General features: G+C 40.4%; 1 protein-coding gene and 1 long non-coding RNA gene across 3 annotated transcripts in view; one reads left to right on the top strand and one right to left on the bottom strand.

Moving 5' to 3' along the window:
• LOC123028830 overlaps positions 1-17,473 on the top strand; it is a 59,547-nt gene that overhangs the window by 37,038 nt on the left and 5,036 nt on the right. The window lies entirely within an intron of this gene.
• Positions 1-17,473, bottom strand: part of MYBPC1 (myosin binding protein C1) — a 99,103-nt gene that overhangs the window by 32,704 nt on the left and 48,926 nt on the right. For both annotated transcript variants that reach the window (XM_044441074.1, XM_044441075.1), the window contains exons 8-17: positions 16,473-16,605; positions 12,825-12,949; positions 12,408-12,513; positions 10,930-11,096; positions 9,322-9,484; positions 8,526-8,632; positions 6,651-6,784; positions 4,777-4,936; positions 4,300-4,404; positions 2,995-3,183 (exon numbers count right to left, since the gene is read on the bottom strand). In XM_044441074.1, coding sequence (XP_044297009.1) covers positions 2,995-3,183; positions 4,300-4,404; positions 4,777-4,936; positions 6,651-6,784; positions 8,526-8,632; positions 9,322-9,484; positions 10,930-11,096; positions 12,408-12,513; positions 12,825-12,949; positions 16,473-16,605 — 1,389 coding nt within the window. The remainder of the gene's footprint in view (positions 1-2,994; positions 3,184-4,299; positions 4,405-4,776; positions 4,937-6,650; positions 6,785-8,525; positions 8,633-9,321; positions 9,485-10,929; positions 11,097-12,407; positions 12,514-12,824; positions 12,950-16,472; positions 16,606-17,473) is intronic.

Consider the following 17,473-nt stretch of genomic DNA (forward strand, 5'->3'; position numbering starts at 1 on the left):
TTCTCTGAAATTCTGCATTCAATTGGGTGTATCTTTCTCTTTCTCCCTTGCCTTTCACTTCCCTTCTTTCCTCAGTTATTTGTAAAGCTTCCTCAGACAGCCATTTTGCTTTCTTGCATTTCTTTTTTCTTTGGAATGGTTTTAGTAGCTGCCTCTTGTACAATGTTGCGAACCTCCATCCATAGTTCTTCAGACAGTCTGTCTATCAGATCTAATTCCTTAAATCTATTTGTCACCTCTACTGTATATTCATCAGGGATATGATTTAGGTCATACCTGAGTGGCCTAGTACTTTCCCTACTTTCTTCAATTTAAGCCTAAATTTTGCAACAAGAAGCTCATGATCTAAGCCACAGTCAGATCCTGGTCTAGTTTTTACTGACTGTATAGAGCTTCTCCATCTTTGGCTGTAGAACACATAGTCAATCTGATTTCTGTGTTGACTGTCTGGTGATGTCCATGTGTAGAGTCATCTCTTGGGTTGTTGGAAAAGAGTGTTTGCTATGACCATCGTATTCTCTTGACAAAATTCTACCAGCCTTCATACCAGAGGACATTAGTAAACAAGAAACGTATTTGATTTTACATATAATCACTGCGGCGAGGATTGCATTTGCTCAACATTGGAAAAGTGAAGAACTACCCACTGACAAACTGATTCTAAAAAAGACCCTGGACTGTGCAGAAATGGATAGATTGACTTTATCATTGAAGGAGAAGGAAGATACTGACTTCTATCAAACTTGGGACTCTTTTTATTATTGGCTAGAGAAACGGGACTGCACAGATTTAAATATGTTTTTAAGTTATCATAAATGGAAAAAGAAGGGTGTGGGGGCTGAACCAGCGGGCTCGATGTTTTTGATGATGGATGTTGTTTTTAGTTTTTTTTTTATAATTTCAAATAAAACTTATTCCAATAAAAAAAAATTCTACCAGCCTGTGCCCTGCTTCATTTTGTACTCCAAGGCCAAACTTGCCTGTTATTCCAGTTATCTTTTGGCTTCCTACTTTAGTATTCCAATCCCCCATAATGATAAGGACATCATTTTTGGGTGTTAATTCTAGAAGGTGTTGTAGGCCTTCATAGAACCGGTCAACTTCAGCCTCTTCAGCACCAATGGTTGGGGCATAGACTTGGACTATTGTGATGTTGAATGGTTTGCCTTGGATTCGAACTGAGATCATTCTGTCATTTTGGAGATTGTATCCCAGTACTGCTTTTCCTACTCTTTAATTGACTATGAAGGCTACTCCATTTCTTCTGAGGGATTCTTGCCCGCAGTAGTATACCTGATGGTCATCTGAATTAAATTCACCCATTCCTGTCCATTTTAGTTCACTGATTCCTAAGAAGTCGATGTTCAGTCTTGGCATCTCTTGTTTGACCACATCCAACTTGCCCTGATTCATGGATCTTACATTCCAGGTTCCTATGAAGTATAGATCTTTGCAGCATCAGACTCTCCTTTCACCATCAGATACATCAGCAACTGAGTGTCCTTTCGGCTTTGACCCAGTCGCTTCATTCTTTTTGGCACTACTAGTACTAACCCTCTGCTGTTCCCCAGTAGCATATTGGACACCTTCCGACCTGGGGGGCTCATCTTCCAGCATCATATCTTTTTGCCTTTTGGTACTGTCCATGGGGTTTTCATGGCAAAGATACTGGAGTGGGTTGCCATTTCCTTCTCCAGTGGAGTTTTCATAAAGTCCATCAATTACAGGAAATGGACATATTGCACTGACTGATTCCCTTCTGCACATGGAGAGGGCTGTGAGGTACACACAGCCTACTTTAGCTCACAAGTGAGGCTGACGCAGAACCTTAGGCCCCCAGTTTAGCTCCTTCTGTTTTTTTGTTTTTTTTTTCAGAATATTGATAATGGAGAATGTAGTTGGGAATATTATGAGGATAATTGTCCACATCAAGATGAGAGGTATTGTATGAAGTTTATACAATATTTATAAACATGACTACACTTGTGTTTAACACAGATAACTCCTTTTACACAGTGAGATTCTAAAATGGGTCAGGCAGGACCCTGAAAACAAAAATGACAAAACTGAGATTGTTATATTTCAGTTGTGTCATGATAAGGTAAGACTCACTGGAGAAGACATGAATGCTAGGGAAAGTCAAAGGCAGAAGGAGGAGGAGGAGGAGGAGGAGACAAACTGTGAGATAGATTAGTTCCATAAAGGACAGCACAGCCTTGAGTTTACAAGAGCTGAGCAGAGCTGTCAAGAACAGGACATTTTGGAGGCCATCATTCATAGGGTTGCCATAAGGCTGAGGTGACTTGACAGCACAAAACAAAGGAAGAAGGTGTGGTAGCCTAAACATATAGCCTCGCATACATAAATATACCTTCTCCATGAAAACTCTCTCTCTCTCTCTCTCTCTCTCTCTCTCTCTCTCTCTCTATATATATATATATATATATATATATATATATATATATATTTGGAAATAATCTGATGAAGATATAACCAATAATGTATTGCCAGTATTAATTTTGTAAACCAAAGCAGTGTTATTTTGTATCAGACAAGAATACCAGAATAAGTAACTTCTTTTGAGTAACCTGATAATAAAACTCCTGGTAATAGACCAAGCATATGTTGAACTGGGCTACATAAATGAACATTTACACCAGAATAAACGTCTGCACCTTTAAGGTGCAACAAGATTCATCATTGTTTTCTTTTTGGTAGCATCCAAAGTATAAGAAAGGAGCTGGGTATAGTGTCTCTCCAAGCAGAAATAACTTTGTTCCTTCCCCATTTTCTCAGGAGCTTTGATGTTCCCTGTAAAATTATGTAAGAATATCACTGTCTGTTTTCTCATAGTCATATCTATGAATGAATGACTCATATCCCATTCATATCTATGAATGCCCCTTGTGAAATATACTGTACTATCTCTCCAGTTTACTATAACACCCTGTTGAAATAAAGACTTTCCATAAAGCAGGTATATAATCTACTCACCGAGTGGTACAAAAGGCTTTGAGGGCATGCTTGGTTTGGAGGTGCCAATTGCATTGACTGCAAATATACGGACTTCATAGGCAACTCCCTCAATCATCTTTTTGGGCTCAAAAGTTGTTTCTTTAATAAGGTCAAAGTTTAGCCTCATCCACCTGGAGCTTTGCTTCTTTTTCCTTTCAATGTAGTAACCTAAACAAATATATGCATAATATTGTACTATTAAATAATGGCCTGGCATTTATAAAATAAGCAAGTAAGAACATGACAGGAATTCCTTGTTTGGCTTGGCCTGTATAATCACATCTGAATTAAAAGCAATGACAAAATATATTTCCCAGAGAAAGGAAAAGAGAAAGAGCTCTCTCTCCAATGGAAATACTTCTGCTTATGTACATACGACCACATTGTAGAAAGACTACTTTAGCTTTGTACATAAACCAACTTGTATGGCCTAAACTATTTGTGTTTACACTCCCCCAAGACCTCAGGGCTGCTTTATACATTTTTCATACATAGATCTTTGCTACAGGTTGAAATATGAGCAGTACTGGATGATATAAATATGATATGGCTGCTCCTGAAAGCTGCAACTAGAGATAACTCCACTATACCATCTTTATTATGTTTCCCCCACCTCTAGTGCTTCAATCAGTGCCATGTGCTGCAAGAGCAATATGGGGAAGCCAGTAGGTTCACTTGTAGGAGATCAGCTACATGGGATGTAACACAGCAAACTCAAATGTGGGCTCTGGGGAGGGATCAACAAGGCGAAACCACTGCTCCATTCCCAGCACTGCTGGTTCATGACACTGAAGACAGAACATGTGTGAGTGTGACGAGAGAGAGAGAGTCCATATTTTGTGAGGTTCAGCCCTTTGGATACATGTATCTACAATTTCTCCCACATGGACAGCAGCACAGAGGGTGGGAAGATGGGCTGGCCCATCCGGGGCAATGGAGCAGCTTTGGTTCCAATGAATCCATAATAGTTCTTTACAGCCCACACACCATCCAATGGACACCATGTTTTGGAGCTTTCTGCTTTCTACCACTAGTGGAGAACTGGTGGAGGCAGTCCCCACCTGCTTGGCCAGAACTAGAGGCACTCCTTTCTAACATTCCTCTTAAAACCATCTAGCCCTCAATACCAGGGCAGAGGGCAGGACTTGGTATTCTTAGAAAGCTCCTTTTTTAAAAAGGAAAAGAAGCTTAATGCCCTCTGTGGGGCATCAATTCAGAAGGTCCCACTAGTCCTATAATTCAATGAAATGTAAGCATATCAATGTTGATGGTAGACCTACTTACCTAAGATAGGAGATCCGCCATCATTGGATGGAGGTTCCCAGTTCATGATACACCAGTCTTCTCCTACATCAACTATACTGGGTGCCTCTGGGGGGTCAGGGATATCTGTTGCAATCAAAAACATTAATATTGATTTGGATTGTTGTTGTTCTGCTAAATGTGCTAATATTTCTGTACAATAGGCTGTTATCCATATACTGGGGAAAATGGTTTACTTTTACTAAACAAACAATCAACAAAAATGATTTTATAGACAAGACCCAGGCAGAATCCCTGCTCAGCTATGCTATGAAGAAGTTCAATTGGTAGTCTTGAGAAAAATTATTTTCTCTTAACTTCTTAGCCGAGCTCAGAGTGTTATTGCAAAAGAACTACAAAGTCCTTTGTGTACTGAAGAGGCCATAGGTATTGTATATAATGGTGCAAGAATGAAGCATACCAGCTAGGTACAAGAGCCTTCTACTGGAAATGACTTACCAACAACTTTAATGTTGATTTGGGCAGAATCTTCTCCAGCTTCATTCTTTAGCATTATTTTGTAGACCCCTGAGTCATCTCTTTCAGCTGCATCAATCACCAAGCAACTACTGTCTGGATAATTCTCTGCCCGTATTCTGCTTGCAGAATCCGTGATCCACTAGTGATCATTGTTAAGATGGAGTGTAGGGAAAAAGATTATTAACTTTAAAGAATCTGAAATCCACCAGGAAACTGGCAAGTCAAAACTCAAGTATGGTATCTAATAAAAAATCTGTACTAGTAGCTACAAAATATATACATAAATCTACACAGTATACCTTAAATAGTCATTAGCAGAAGAGATTACATACTGTTCAATTCTGTCATTATAAAGCTGCTGTCTATGAACTTATAAAGTAGAATTAATTGATAATTCGGAAACAACATGCATTTATCAAGAATAAAATATGCCAGATAAACCACATTTCCTTTTTTAAAAAACAGAGTTGCTAGTTTAGAGATTATAGGAAATCTATGGACATAACATATCTTGATTTCAACTATACGTTTGACAAAGTCTCCCATGATATCCTTGTTAACAAGAAGGTACAGTGGTGACTGGATGATCTACTGTTAGGTGGATTCATAGATTGTTGAACAACTGTACTCCAAAAGTTTTCATTAATGGCTTTGCACTAAGTTGGAGAGAGGGGTCCAGTAGAGTACCCTTTTATGAACGGTAGCATGATCTGCCTATTTGTTTTATAGTGGACTGTTGGAAGAAATTGCAACAGACAGGAAACAAATATTTCAGCAGTACACAAACTGCGGTGTACGCAGCATGTCCCAGGTTGAACCTCTGACACCTCCAATTAAAGGTAGCACAGTCAGCAAGTGATGTTCTAAAACATCTGATGAAGCCCTTCAACAGCTGCTGCAATCAAAGTAGACAATGCTGTCTTAAATGGAAAAATAATTAGACCTGGTATCAGGCAGCTTCTATAAAAGACAGCATCACAGGCTGGACTTGCCTCCCACAAAATATTAACATAGCTATGTTGGTACACATTAGTATAGGAGGACAAGACATGATGCAGCCCTCCAGCACAAGGTAGGAGATGCAAAACTGGCTTTATTGCTTCATTCTTTTCTGACCTGAACCAATATAGCATCACTAAAAAGGATGCTGGGAAAGTGATGGTAGTCAATTCTGTGCATACATCTATTGCATTTTCTCCTTACCCCCATTTCATCTAAAAGAATTGTTGTGACAATAACTCCAGCAATTATGGTTCCTTTCAATTTGTGATACAGTAATACACTATTTTGTAATACTTTGTTTATTGTAAATCAGGCTTTTTAAAATGTGCAGTGGTCTCTCTTACTGTCTGTTTATTTATCAATCTAAAGGAAGAATGAATAGGATACGTATCCTCTGTTTTAAGAAGACTTTTTTTTTTTTTTTTTTTTTTTTAAAAAAATTTTTTTTTTTTTTTTTGCTTAAGCAATGCAGAGTCTTCTGTTTCAGTAGGTCTACAAGGCTAGGATTCACAGCCATGGATCATATGCTTTCCATGCAAAACATCTCAGGTATACCCCAGGAATCTACAGATAAGGCTGGAAAAGATACTTCTCTGAAACCCTGGAAAATTACTGCCAGACTGTGTAGATAGTATTAAGAGGGATAGACTAATGCTTTGACTCTGCAACCTGTAGGCCAGAATATGAGCCAGCATTATTTTTCTAAAATGTAGTCCAAAGCTATGCCACTGGTGGTACAAATCACACTGTGCTCTGCCACAGCTACTGTATGTTATTATAAAAGGTAACACAACAAACCATTAAAAGAAATGGGACAAGACAGCAGGCATAGGTCTAACTTATAGCTCTACCTTGTCTCCTCTGCTCCACATAACCTTTGGAGGAGGTTCTCCAGAGACAGGGATTTCAAGTCGTAACTTGGTTCCTGCAACAACTGTCACGGTATTACCTTCACCAAGACCATCGAGGTGAAGTTTAGGAGGATCTGCAAAATTGAGATACTGAGGAATTTCCACAATGAAAGGAACATTTCCATAAGGGCATTGATCTCCATGTGCACAACACAAAGCCCAACAATATCACATAGAAAAAAAATACAGTGGTGGAAAATGTGCTTAACTTGCACCATTCTCTGAGGTAGAGCACATGATTTGCATGCAGAAGGAGCCATGTTCAGTCCTTTGCACTGTCAATGAGGAGCACATGCTAGAGCAGTGAAAATACCTTTGCTCAGGACCCTGGGGAGCTGCTGCCAGCCAAGACAGACAATACCGGACTGGAAGTCAATTAGATTGACCTGATATACAGCAGCGCTCTACATTAAAGATCTGGAGTGGCAACCTGCATCTGCTCTTTATTTAAAGAAACAATGTATTATGATTGATTTATAATAAATTGTTTCTTGATGATTGATTGCTATGTTTCTATTTAAAGAATTGATTTTTATGAACTACAATTATCATTGTAATTTGGGACAATTGAAAGAGTCCAGTGGAAACTTTGAGATTAACAAGCAAACAAGGAGTTGTTTTCTTGTGGCTCCTCAACAGTATGGAAAAGCTCATTATGACAAACCATACACTTTGCATGCAGAATATCCTGGGTTCATTCCCTGGTATCCCCAGGCAGGACTAGGAAAGAGTCCTGTCCAAAATCCTGAACATTTTGCCAGGCAGTGTAGACTAGGTATGGACAAAGATGATGCTTTGGATGACAGCTTTCATAAGACCCAGTCATGATGGCCAATGGCCGTGTATTATGGGAATTGTGGCCAAGTATATGGAGGGCACCAGATTGCTTACCCCTGCTGTGGACAATACTGTGCTAGAGGGACAAGTGATCTGACTCAGTTTATTTCCCTGTTCCACAAGTCCAGGCATGACCACATAATAGAACCAGCCATATCTCAGTGTGACAGAGCATCTTTGCAGGTAGAAGATTCTGGGTTTGATCCCTGTCACCTCCAGGTCAAGCTAGGAAAGAAACCCTGCCCGAAACCCTGGAAAGCCACTGCTAGTCTGTATCAACCCTGGAGTGATACACTGGGAGGTTCTGTTTATTGTTTAAGGTGCACCTTGAACAAGAGATTAAAATGCTCACCCATCTGGACTACTCATCCATTCCTATACCCACACTTTGCAGGCCACAGTGACACTGAGTCATAGCTGCTAACCATTCCACTTTCTCAGAATAAGGTAAAGGTAAAGGTTTCCCGTTGACATTAAAGTCAAGTCATGTCTGACTCTAGGGGGCGATGCTCATCTCCGTTTCCTAGCTGAGGGAGCCAGCGTTTCTCCACAGACATTCTGGTCATGTGGTCATGTGGCCAGCATGACTAAACACCAAAGTGCACGGAATGCTGTTACCTTCCCACCAAAGTGGTACCTTTTTATCTACTTGCATTTGCATGCTTTTGAGCTGCAAGGTTGGCAGGAGCTGGAATTGAGCAACGGGAACTCACCCCATTGTGCAGATTCAAACTGGCGACCTTTTGATCAAGCAGCCCAGCAGCACAGCGGTTTAAACCACTGTGCCACCTGCATCCCTTTTCTCAGAATGCCACAGTGCTAATGCAGGAAACCACGACATCATCACTCAGTCACCTGAATGATCAAATCTCACTTTCTGTACCAAAGGTGCATTCTACCTATAGCCCATACAGGGCTGCCTATGAATATCAAATAGCACCTGCCACAGATCAAACAGAAGAGACAGCAGGAAGTTACCTATAACATGCACTTTGCAGGGGATGTTGATATTATAGGCATCTGGAACAAACATGTATTCACCATCATCCTCAACAAGGGCACTATCGATAATTAGTCGATGGATTCTATGGAAAACCAAGATGGAAGATGAAAACTTCTTGTAATTATGAGACTATAAACACAAGTGCGTATTACATGATAATCCCCAAAGCTGTAGGATTACTACTACTATTATCGAAGATCTCCTGGCTTGACCCATTCACTTTGGTAAAAACTGGGGCAGGGGAGATTTAGCTTGCATAGTCATAACGACCAAAGATTCTTGACTCAGGGATATTATTCAGGTAGTCTGGATGTTTCAATGTAAAGTGATGCCCTTCTTGCTTCATTTTCAGAGCATCATTTCCTTTCAGTTAAATCTGACATAGTCCATGCAAACCTATTTTAACTCTGAATTCTAAAAAACGGATTTTTTCTCTTTTGTTTATTTTCATAAGAATGCCTTGAAAAACCTTTAAGGATGTTTTATTTGAATGCACGTGCAAACACTAAAAAACGGTTCTGTGCCATTTGAGAGGAAAAGGAGAAATCAGAGATTAACGGTGCAATCCTATATCCTTCTAATGAGAAGTAAGCATCATGGAGTTCAACAGGACTTATTCCCAAGTAAACCTGAAGAGTCAGTTAAATTTTCTAGAGATCAACATTGTGGGAGGGACCATTTAATTAAACCTACCTCCTTGAATTACTAGCTTTATTTCATGCATTTTTGTTTGAATAACGTGTTTCTTCCCAGCCCTAGTCTCATGCCTACCTTCCTTTATGATATATCTTGACGCGGTCACTGGGCTGGAGCAGCTGCCCATTTTTGTACCACTTCCCTTCCACATTTTCAGATATCTCACATTTCAAAGACAGCTCTTTGCCAAGCCTCACAGTTTGGTCTTCCATTGCATGCAGTATCTTCAATGGTCTCACTTCAGAAGTAAGGAATGAGAGAAATTATTAGTTCACCATGAGCATTTAATGTCAGTGAAGCTGAACTGGAACATGTCTTTGCATGTCTGGAATAGCTCAGGGGTCCAGGAAGCTAGTGCATACATCAGGGGGCAGACTCTCAGGCTCAGGAGGCAAACCCTTCTGGAAACTCAGTCTGGCCACCCCCATTTCCCCTGAACACCTATCATTTGGTGGTTTCCCAATATCTGTGCTGTCTTTTCCCTATGCTAAAATGTAAAAATGCCTGGCCAAAGTCTTAGTTACTGGCAAGAAGAGGTTTAAGCTAAAATAAATTGGCGTTTTGGCCCTGCCTACCACTGCAGCACTTGGCTCCTGAGATATTCTCCTAAACGGAATTTGGCCCTCCATTTGAAAGAGGTTCAATATCCTGGTATGCATCTACATTGGCTCTTTTGCAGTCTTCTCCCTTATTTGCTGGAGAACTGGGCTGTATAACTTTATGCATAAAACATCATAATTAGTGTGCATCTATGTGAGAGTGTCTGTGTGTGGGTAAGCACAGAGTCCTGCAAGTTCCAATGTGCATCTAAGTAACTACCAAGGTTTGGATTAGGGCTACAAATTTCCATGCATTCCAAAGTGGAGGCCTGAATTTTGTAGTAATCTGAAATTTACTGTCAAAAAAATTGACGTGGCCAAGGAGGAATGAGTGAAAGAGCAGCGAGAGGAGTATAGTTCCATATTTCTCATGTTAAATGGGAACAAAAACAACTCAAATCTAACCCTGATTTGCCCTGATTTGTGCAAACTACATTGAGTTCTCAGCTCCAAAGTCCTGCAACTCTTTTGAGCAAATTCACAAAGGTAACCTCACACACACTTCCAGCTCAGCCCCCTTTGGACCATTGAGCTGGAAATTCATCAAAAGGCCCTCAAGCTGAAATGGAAAAGGTTTTTCAGTGTCACACATCCCTACTCTCCTCTTACATCTAGCAGTAGGTAAATGACAAGTAAATAAACTTGAAGATTTTAATTTAATATACTAGGCAAGAATAGATGAGAAGGAGGTCCATTCCCTACTGAAAGACCACTTGCTTTTTTCTCTTCCTTCCCTATCCTTTTGGCCATGCCTTTTTAGATTGTGTGGAAGTCTGCCTTATCAACTCTGAGGACTATAGATAATCTCTGGCTGATCACATATTCCCATGGCAGCAAGAATGCATTTGACTGTTGCAAGCCTGCAGGGACTGGCTCCTTTTACTGATTGTACACGAGTCCCTTTGAGAGCCTTTCTGGCTAAGGAACAGGATCAAGATGCTTGCAGTTAATAACAGAAATAAATAGCTGCTTGGAAATGGTCATATGTATTTACTTATTTGCGTGTGTATAACGAACAAACTGGGAGGTTTTAAAGAGAGCTCTGGCAATTTCTAGCACAATTCAAAAGCCATTCTTCACTCACAGTCAACGTTAAGTTTGGCAGCAGACTGCCCTCCAGTCGTCATTACAGAGTAAGTTCCTCGATCAGCTTTGGTGGCTTCCTCAATGATCAGGGTGTGCTTTTTACCCTCAATCTTCACTTTGTATCGAGATTTTCCTTCAAGGGGTAGCTCCACACCATTTTTAAACCTGATCAAGAACAGCCAAAAAAGGCAATTGTTTTATAATTGCAAAAATAAGGAGTTGGAAGGGACCTCTGATATTATCTAGTCCAGGCCCCTCCTTAGTGCAGGTGCTTGATAAGTGTTAGTACCAGGGCAGGCCTTGCATTCTTTGCCTGACTTTTAAACTTCATCAGGCTCAGCAGCCCACAGGGACCCATTTGGCAGCCATGCAGCAAAATTATGATGGAACAGTTGTTGTGGAAGTGATGCTACAGCAAAGATTTGCAATGATCACAGAAACCCACATCTTTGTCATCTTACAAGGCATGACTGGCATCTGGGTAGCTCTTTAAAAGGATTTCCTGTTTAGCAATGTCAAAATATGTTTTTCTTAGTACTTAGGTGTACATGGGCATGCCCTAAAGTTGTGCAAATCCCATACTTTTAGCGTTATGTACCAAGAAAACTCTGTTCTCACCAATGCCCAAGAATGATCCTTCCATCCCTGTGCTTTCTTGTGCAAATTAGTACCTCTGTTCACATGTAAGCATGCACTGAAGCTGTTGAATGCGTACCCTCTGTATGAGCCACCTAAACCTGTAAATCCCAGGGTAAATACTATCTGCCTTCATGATACTCCAGAACTTGACAAATGTTCTCCCACTGTGAAAGATTCATCAGCATCTGAAACACACTCACACCCACCAAATAACCTCTAATTATTGCTTAAAGCAGGAGTGCAGAACCTCAGTCCCAGGTGTCAACTTTGGCACATTTGGGGTCCCGATGCGGACCATAAAGCTTCTCCTGAAGACCATATTCTGTTTCCCAGCCCCAGCCCCTTTCCCCTGACCACTGGTTATTTTGTTATTTCCCAACTCTTGTACACTCTTTTCCCCATTATAAAAATGGGGAAACAGTTTTAGTTACTAGTAGAAAGCCTAAATACTGTTGATCATGTCCCTTCTGCCTTCAGTTCCTCTCATCACTGGAATGCGGTTTCTGAAAACTTCTCCAGAATGGTATTCAGCCCTAAAAGAAATTCTGCACCCTTGGCTGAAAGGTAGATTTTCAGACCACCAAGATAAAATTATATTTTCTAGGCTGCCCAGATTTGTTAGACCTGGCTGGATAAATTATACAGTGTGCACTTATCCTGTTATGCTCTTTGTTTCTTGCTTATCAAAATTCATTCTGGCTGAAGTTAGTCTTTGTTGAACCCAGTTAAAGATAATGAGACTAAAATTGGGTGTGACTAACTTGTTTCATTAGGTACAACTAAAGTTAGTTAGATCAGGTCCACAATATTTATTAAAGGAGAATATAGGTGGGATACCATTTCACATTTGCATCATCTTCAGATACTTCCACTGTCAATTCTATTCTGTCGCCAATATAGGCATTGGTATCTTCCAGGCCTTTTGTCACAATTACTGGGGGTTCTAAAGAAAGAGGAAGTCATAACAAGATCAGGATATGTGTATATGAATACGGGCACATCGCTGCCCCATGCCATTTGCATGATCCATATACAAGCTCAATTACAGAGGAGAGCACTTATGCCTCAGCAAGCCCAGATGGGCCTAATTCAATTATTTTCATATTTTAAATTATTATTCCCCCTTGTAAAAGAACATAAACCCCCACTGATATATAAAGTTAGAACAGAAATCTTTTGATAAATAAAGTCACACCATTTTATATCAGCAGAGAAAGTGACAGAAGCATTGAAATAAATACTGATATTATTTACCTCTGACAAACAGTTCTGTAGAGCATTTCTCACTACCAGCAGTCACATGATAACGGGCATCATCTGTCAGTGTGCAGTTATTGATAAATAAGATCCTCTCATTACCTTTGTGCTCAAAAATGTATCTGTTGGAAAATGCAAAACAATGACATTATTGGAATTATTAGTAGGTATACTATTGTTTTCATTTCTGTACGCCTCTGCAGTCGAAGCTCTCTGCATAGTGTTATGACACAAGCTTTAAGGTAACTTTAAACTAAGCACCTGAAAAGAGTGCTGCAGGGAAAATAACAAGATGCCATAAAAATCCCTAATCCAGTTATGTCCTTGAGCTTATCATACAGATTATTAAAATTGCAAACAGGAACGACTGGGGTGGTGGAAGAGGTAATAACTGAGATTGCAGCAGATGTGGAAGAGAGAATTTAACCCTTTCCACCTATGTTGCAGATCTGAGGAATATCCTAAAGAAATTTCCCATTGTGCAAGAGAAATTTACCTCAAACTCTGCTGTAATTCCACTAATTATCTGCCTCATTTCCCATCTGATTTTTAAAAAATCCCTGCATTGTAAATGGGGAAATACATTTAATAACACATCTAGTTTGGCCTTAAGATATTTTTACTTTATTTCTACAGAACAAAGGAAAAACAACAACAACAACAACCACTGATTGCAAATGCAAACGTCAAAAGGTCTGGACAAAACAGTCTCTGAAACCCTAGATCAGTGAAGATAGAAATAACCCGTAACAGGAGCCTGGGTTTCATCCTAGCACTCTTGACATTTTTTTTAAATGTACAATAATAGCTGGCTAAAAGAGCCAGCATTACTGGTAGGCCAGAGGGCTCAAGGGATAGGTAACGGGATCTGGCGCCTTTCACCTTGAGGTCACTGGTTCACATTTGTTTCGGGTCAGTAATGACCCAAGCTCATTAGCATCTGACAGCTGCTCATGGCCTAAAAGATGCAAGGTGGTGCATTCAATGGGCCTGGCTCCTTGAAAGAACATGGAGGCCTTGGGGAAGCAGGCAGGGATCTCACTCTCGCAATCACGATTGGTATTCCAGGTTGTGTTCCTAGAATACCATCTGCCCTCGGGCGGAGGAGGCCTTTCAAAGTAAGGAGAGCATTTTACTCTTGGACAAGTTGCTCTGGAGGTTTTCTTCTTCAAGAGTTACATTTTGTATTTTTTTCAGAAACCACAAAATGAAGCCTCTATCCCTCTCCCCATGACTGCTTGCAGGGCTCTGGGTTGTGTTTTGCTTTACTATTTTTGAAAGAGACTTTTATTTTGCTCAGGCACCCCTCTTCTAGGTCTTTCACCCACCTTTGGATGCTGAACATAATGGAGACAAAGAATGAGGACTGGAACCTTTGGACAGAGTAAATTAAACTCCCATCCCACCCTGTGTTGTAGAACTTGAGCCTCTCAGGAGCTCCAGAACCCAAGGTCTGCAAGGCATTGTCTCACACAGGGGCAAATTTTCTGCCTCAGAGCAGAAAAGAACGTGGTAGGCAACGTGGTTCCCGTGGGCACCATTCCGGCACTCACAAAGGCATCTTACCCCTCCCATTTTTCCTTTAAAACCTGGCACATTTCCTGAGCAAAGTGAGGGCTTTCAATTACTGCAATCTTCATGTCCCACAAATGCCTCTAAACTACACAACAGGACTCAGATACATTCTTAGGAAATGAAGACAGCAGCGGGTTGCACACTGGTCCCTTCCTCTGCAGTGCACCCAGCCTCCAAGAAAAAGAAGAGGGGAATAAAAGGCTATAAAAACTGTGGCTTCACAGGGCATTGTGGCTCAAACAGCACCTCTGCAGTCATTTGAGCAAGTTACTAGTCCTTTGTGACTGCCTGTAGCAGTCTATGGGAATGCGATCAAGTTGTTAGGACATGGAGAAACATGGATGTAGCAAGCCTGTTTGTGCAAATTACTTATGTCAGCAGATGCAAACACCTGGGAGAGCAAGCTGCCCTTTCCATTCTGTCAGAATTTGGCTTGTGCCAGGGTATGAACCACAACTATCCTGGACTGACACTGTATTAAGGATAAAGGATTTGAAAGCAGGAGATGAGAGCAATGGCTGAACATGCTTAAGCTCCCAACTTTTCTCATTGAAGAAATTAAGCACTGCTGCCATTTAAGCATTTAGTGGGGAAAAAATCCATCAGTGAGTGATTGGTTAAGATTAAAATTAAACATACTTTGTTTTTTTAAAAAATCCATAAAATGAGGTTAAATGATAGAATTTTGGAGTTGGAAGGTCTAACCCCTGCCCATAGCATATCTTCTTGGCAGTGGCAGCTGCTCTTTGGAAAGATTTGCAAAGAAGGTTCAAGAGCACTGAACATTGGGTTTTATATTGTATTTTGTGTGCGTGTGTGTAAACTACTTAGGGGAGAATCTTATTGCCTGTATTTATGTAAGCTGTCCCAAGGCGTTAAGCGATGAGACAGCATGCAAAAACTCTAAATAAATAAATACAGAAGAAGCTTATAAGCCTTGAAACTCAGAGACTTATGAGCATCCAATGCAAAGAGCAAGACATTCTTCACTGCCACTGTGCCTTGTTCCCTACATTTTATTTAGACAGCCATTTTGGGCCATCTAGATTTAGCTGTGGGGTGAGAGAAAGAAGAAAGGTGGGAAATTGCTTGGAATTGGTATAAATCCTCAGCCTTACCTTCTTTCCCTCCCCTCCCTGCTGCAAGCACCTTCTCCACCCCTCAGGCCCAGCTGCAACCTTGGAAGGTGATGGAAAGAACTGTGGCCGCTGTCCCAAGCCAGATGTGAGAAGGCTGGCCAAGCGTTTGGTCTTTGGCTGTTCCGCTCTGAGATTAAAGGATCTTGGACTGGGACTCCCAAGCAATGCCAAGAAGTCATAGGATTGCACTCTTAGAGATCAAATGACATCAAAAATACTTTTATTTTATTAAAAATACTTTAAATAAAATAAAAATAAATGCAAGAATCATGGCATATTGCTAGCAGGATGCCCATTTAGTCCAGTAGTGCAGCATTTAGTCTTTTCAGTAGTGCTTGAGCACCAAAAATTGACTCCAGGTGACTCCAAAGGTTCACAAGTAGAAGAGCTATGGGGGGGGGGTTCTCCCCAGAGAAACTTCAAAGGTATATGAATATTTATTCTATTTAATATTATCGTTGGATCACCAGTGCCATGCAAGATAAAAACAAACAATACAAAATAATAAAAGCAGTACTGCTGATAAAAACTGAACCCCCCCTCCCCCCGGAAAGCCTGTGAGAACAGGTGGATTTTTGGAGCTTTCCTGAAGACCCACAAGAAGGAGCCTGACAAAACTCTGACAGAAGCACATTCCAGAAATACAGAGCCACCACTAAAAAGGACCATGCCGGAAGTAGACAAGAGAAAAGGCTCTTTTTTTTTTTAAAGCTTCAGAGTACAGCCAGGCAGATTTGGGTGAAGGGAGCCCTTCAAATAAATTGGACACACACCTTTCAAGACTTTACTGCATGTACATACAGGGGGTCCATCTGCCATAACAATAGTGCTTGTCTGATTTATTTTTCCTGAACTAGTCTAATTCTTATAAATAAGGAAATAAGAACTGAATAGAAATGCTCTGTAAATTTAAATTAGTAGACATACTTACTTTCCACTTGGTCTTATTTCTTGGCCATTTTTATACCACTTGAGTTCAATTGTTGGATCAGCCAGCTCTACTGCAAACCTTACTCTACCTCCTTTATCCACTTGATATGCAGGATCCAGAATTTTTGAAAAAGCTGTTGGACAAGAAAGATGTTGGGTGGAGAACAGAGAGAGAAAATATTTGGAAACAAGGTTGTTGTCATGAAACTTTACAAAGTTGTTTTCTTAAAAAAAACGGACAGTAAAAGGGTTCATGGAATGGCATGACCTGCTTCAGACATCACCACAACCCACAGTGTAAACAAATTACACATTATTGTAAGAGGTCTTGGAACCCATAGTTCCCAAGTCTAGGTTGTTCCTCCCCCATGTTTAGCACTGCAGGGATAGGTGAGCAGGTAGGAGCTAGCATGCTCATTTGCTCCTAAACAACCCATGGATTTAACAAACCAGAGGGCTGTACCTTCTGACCAACACTAACATGAAGATATTTAAAATGCTATACATATTACTGTTTATAAAATATTGTTACTTGCGCTCAAATGTTGCTAATAACAATGCAAATAATAAATAGATTCTTTTGAGGAACTGGCAGCTAAATAACTAAATGTGCAAATAGATAGATGACCTAATTGTGGATTTTGATCTACATGGTGGCTAAATGTGTTTTACTTCAGGGTGGAACTTGTGGCTCTCCAGATGTTTCAACCCACAAGTTGCTGGATCCCTCATCAATGGCTATATTAGTTAGGGCTGCTGATGAATTGTTGAGCAACATCTGAAAGGCCACAAGTTGTCTACCCAGTAAACTTAGTAAACAAACATTGAGCTGCCTCCCTTTGGGGGATCAGTGCTAGTTGCTATTATAGGTATCTGCCAGAGATTCAGCAAGTATGGTTTTTCTGTGCTGTAGAGACAATACTTGGCAAAATTCTTTATGTCTTAGCTGTTAAAAAGACAACAACTTTAAGAAAGCACCAGCAATCTTCAAGAGCTATTCCA

The sequence above is a fragment of the Varanus komodoensis genome, unplaced genomic scaffold, assembly GCF_004798865.1.
Source record: "Varanus komodoensis strain SLA01 unplaced genomic scaffold, ASM479886v1 scaffold39, whole genome shotgun sequence".
Classification (NCBI taxonomy): Eukaryota; Metazoa; Chordata; class Lepidosauria; order Squamata; family Varanidae; genus Varanus; species Varanus komodoensis.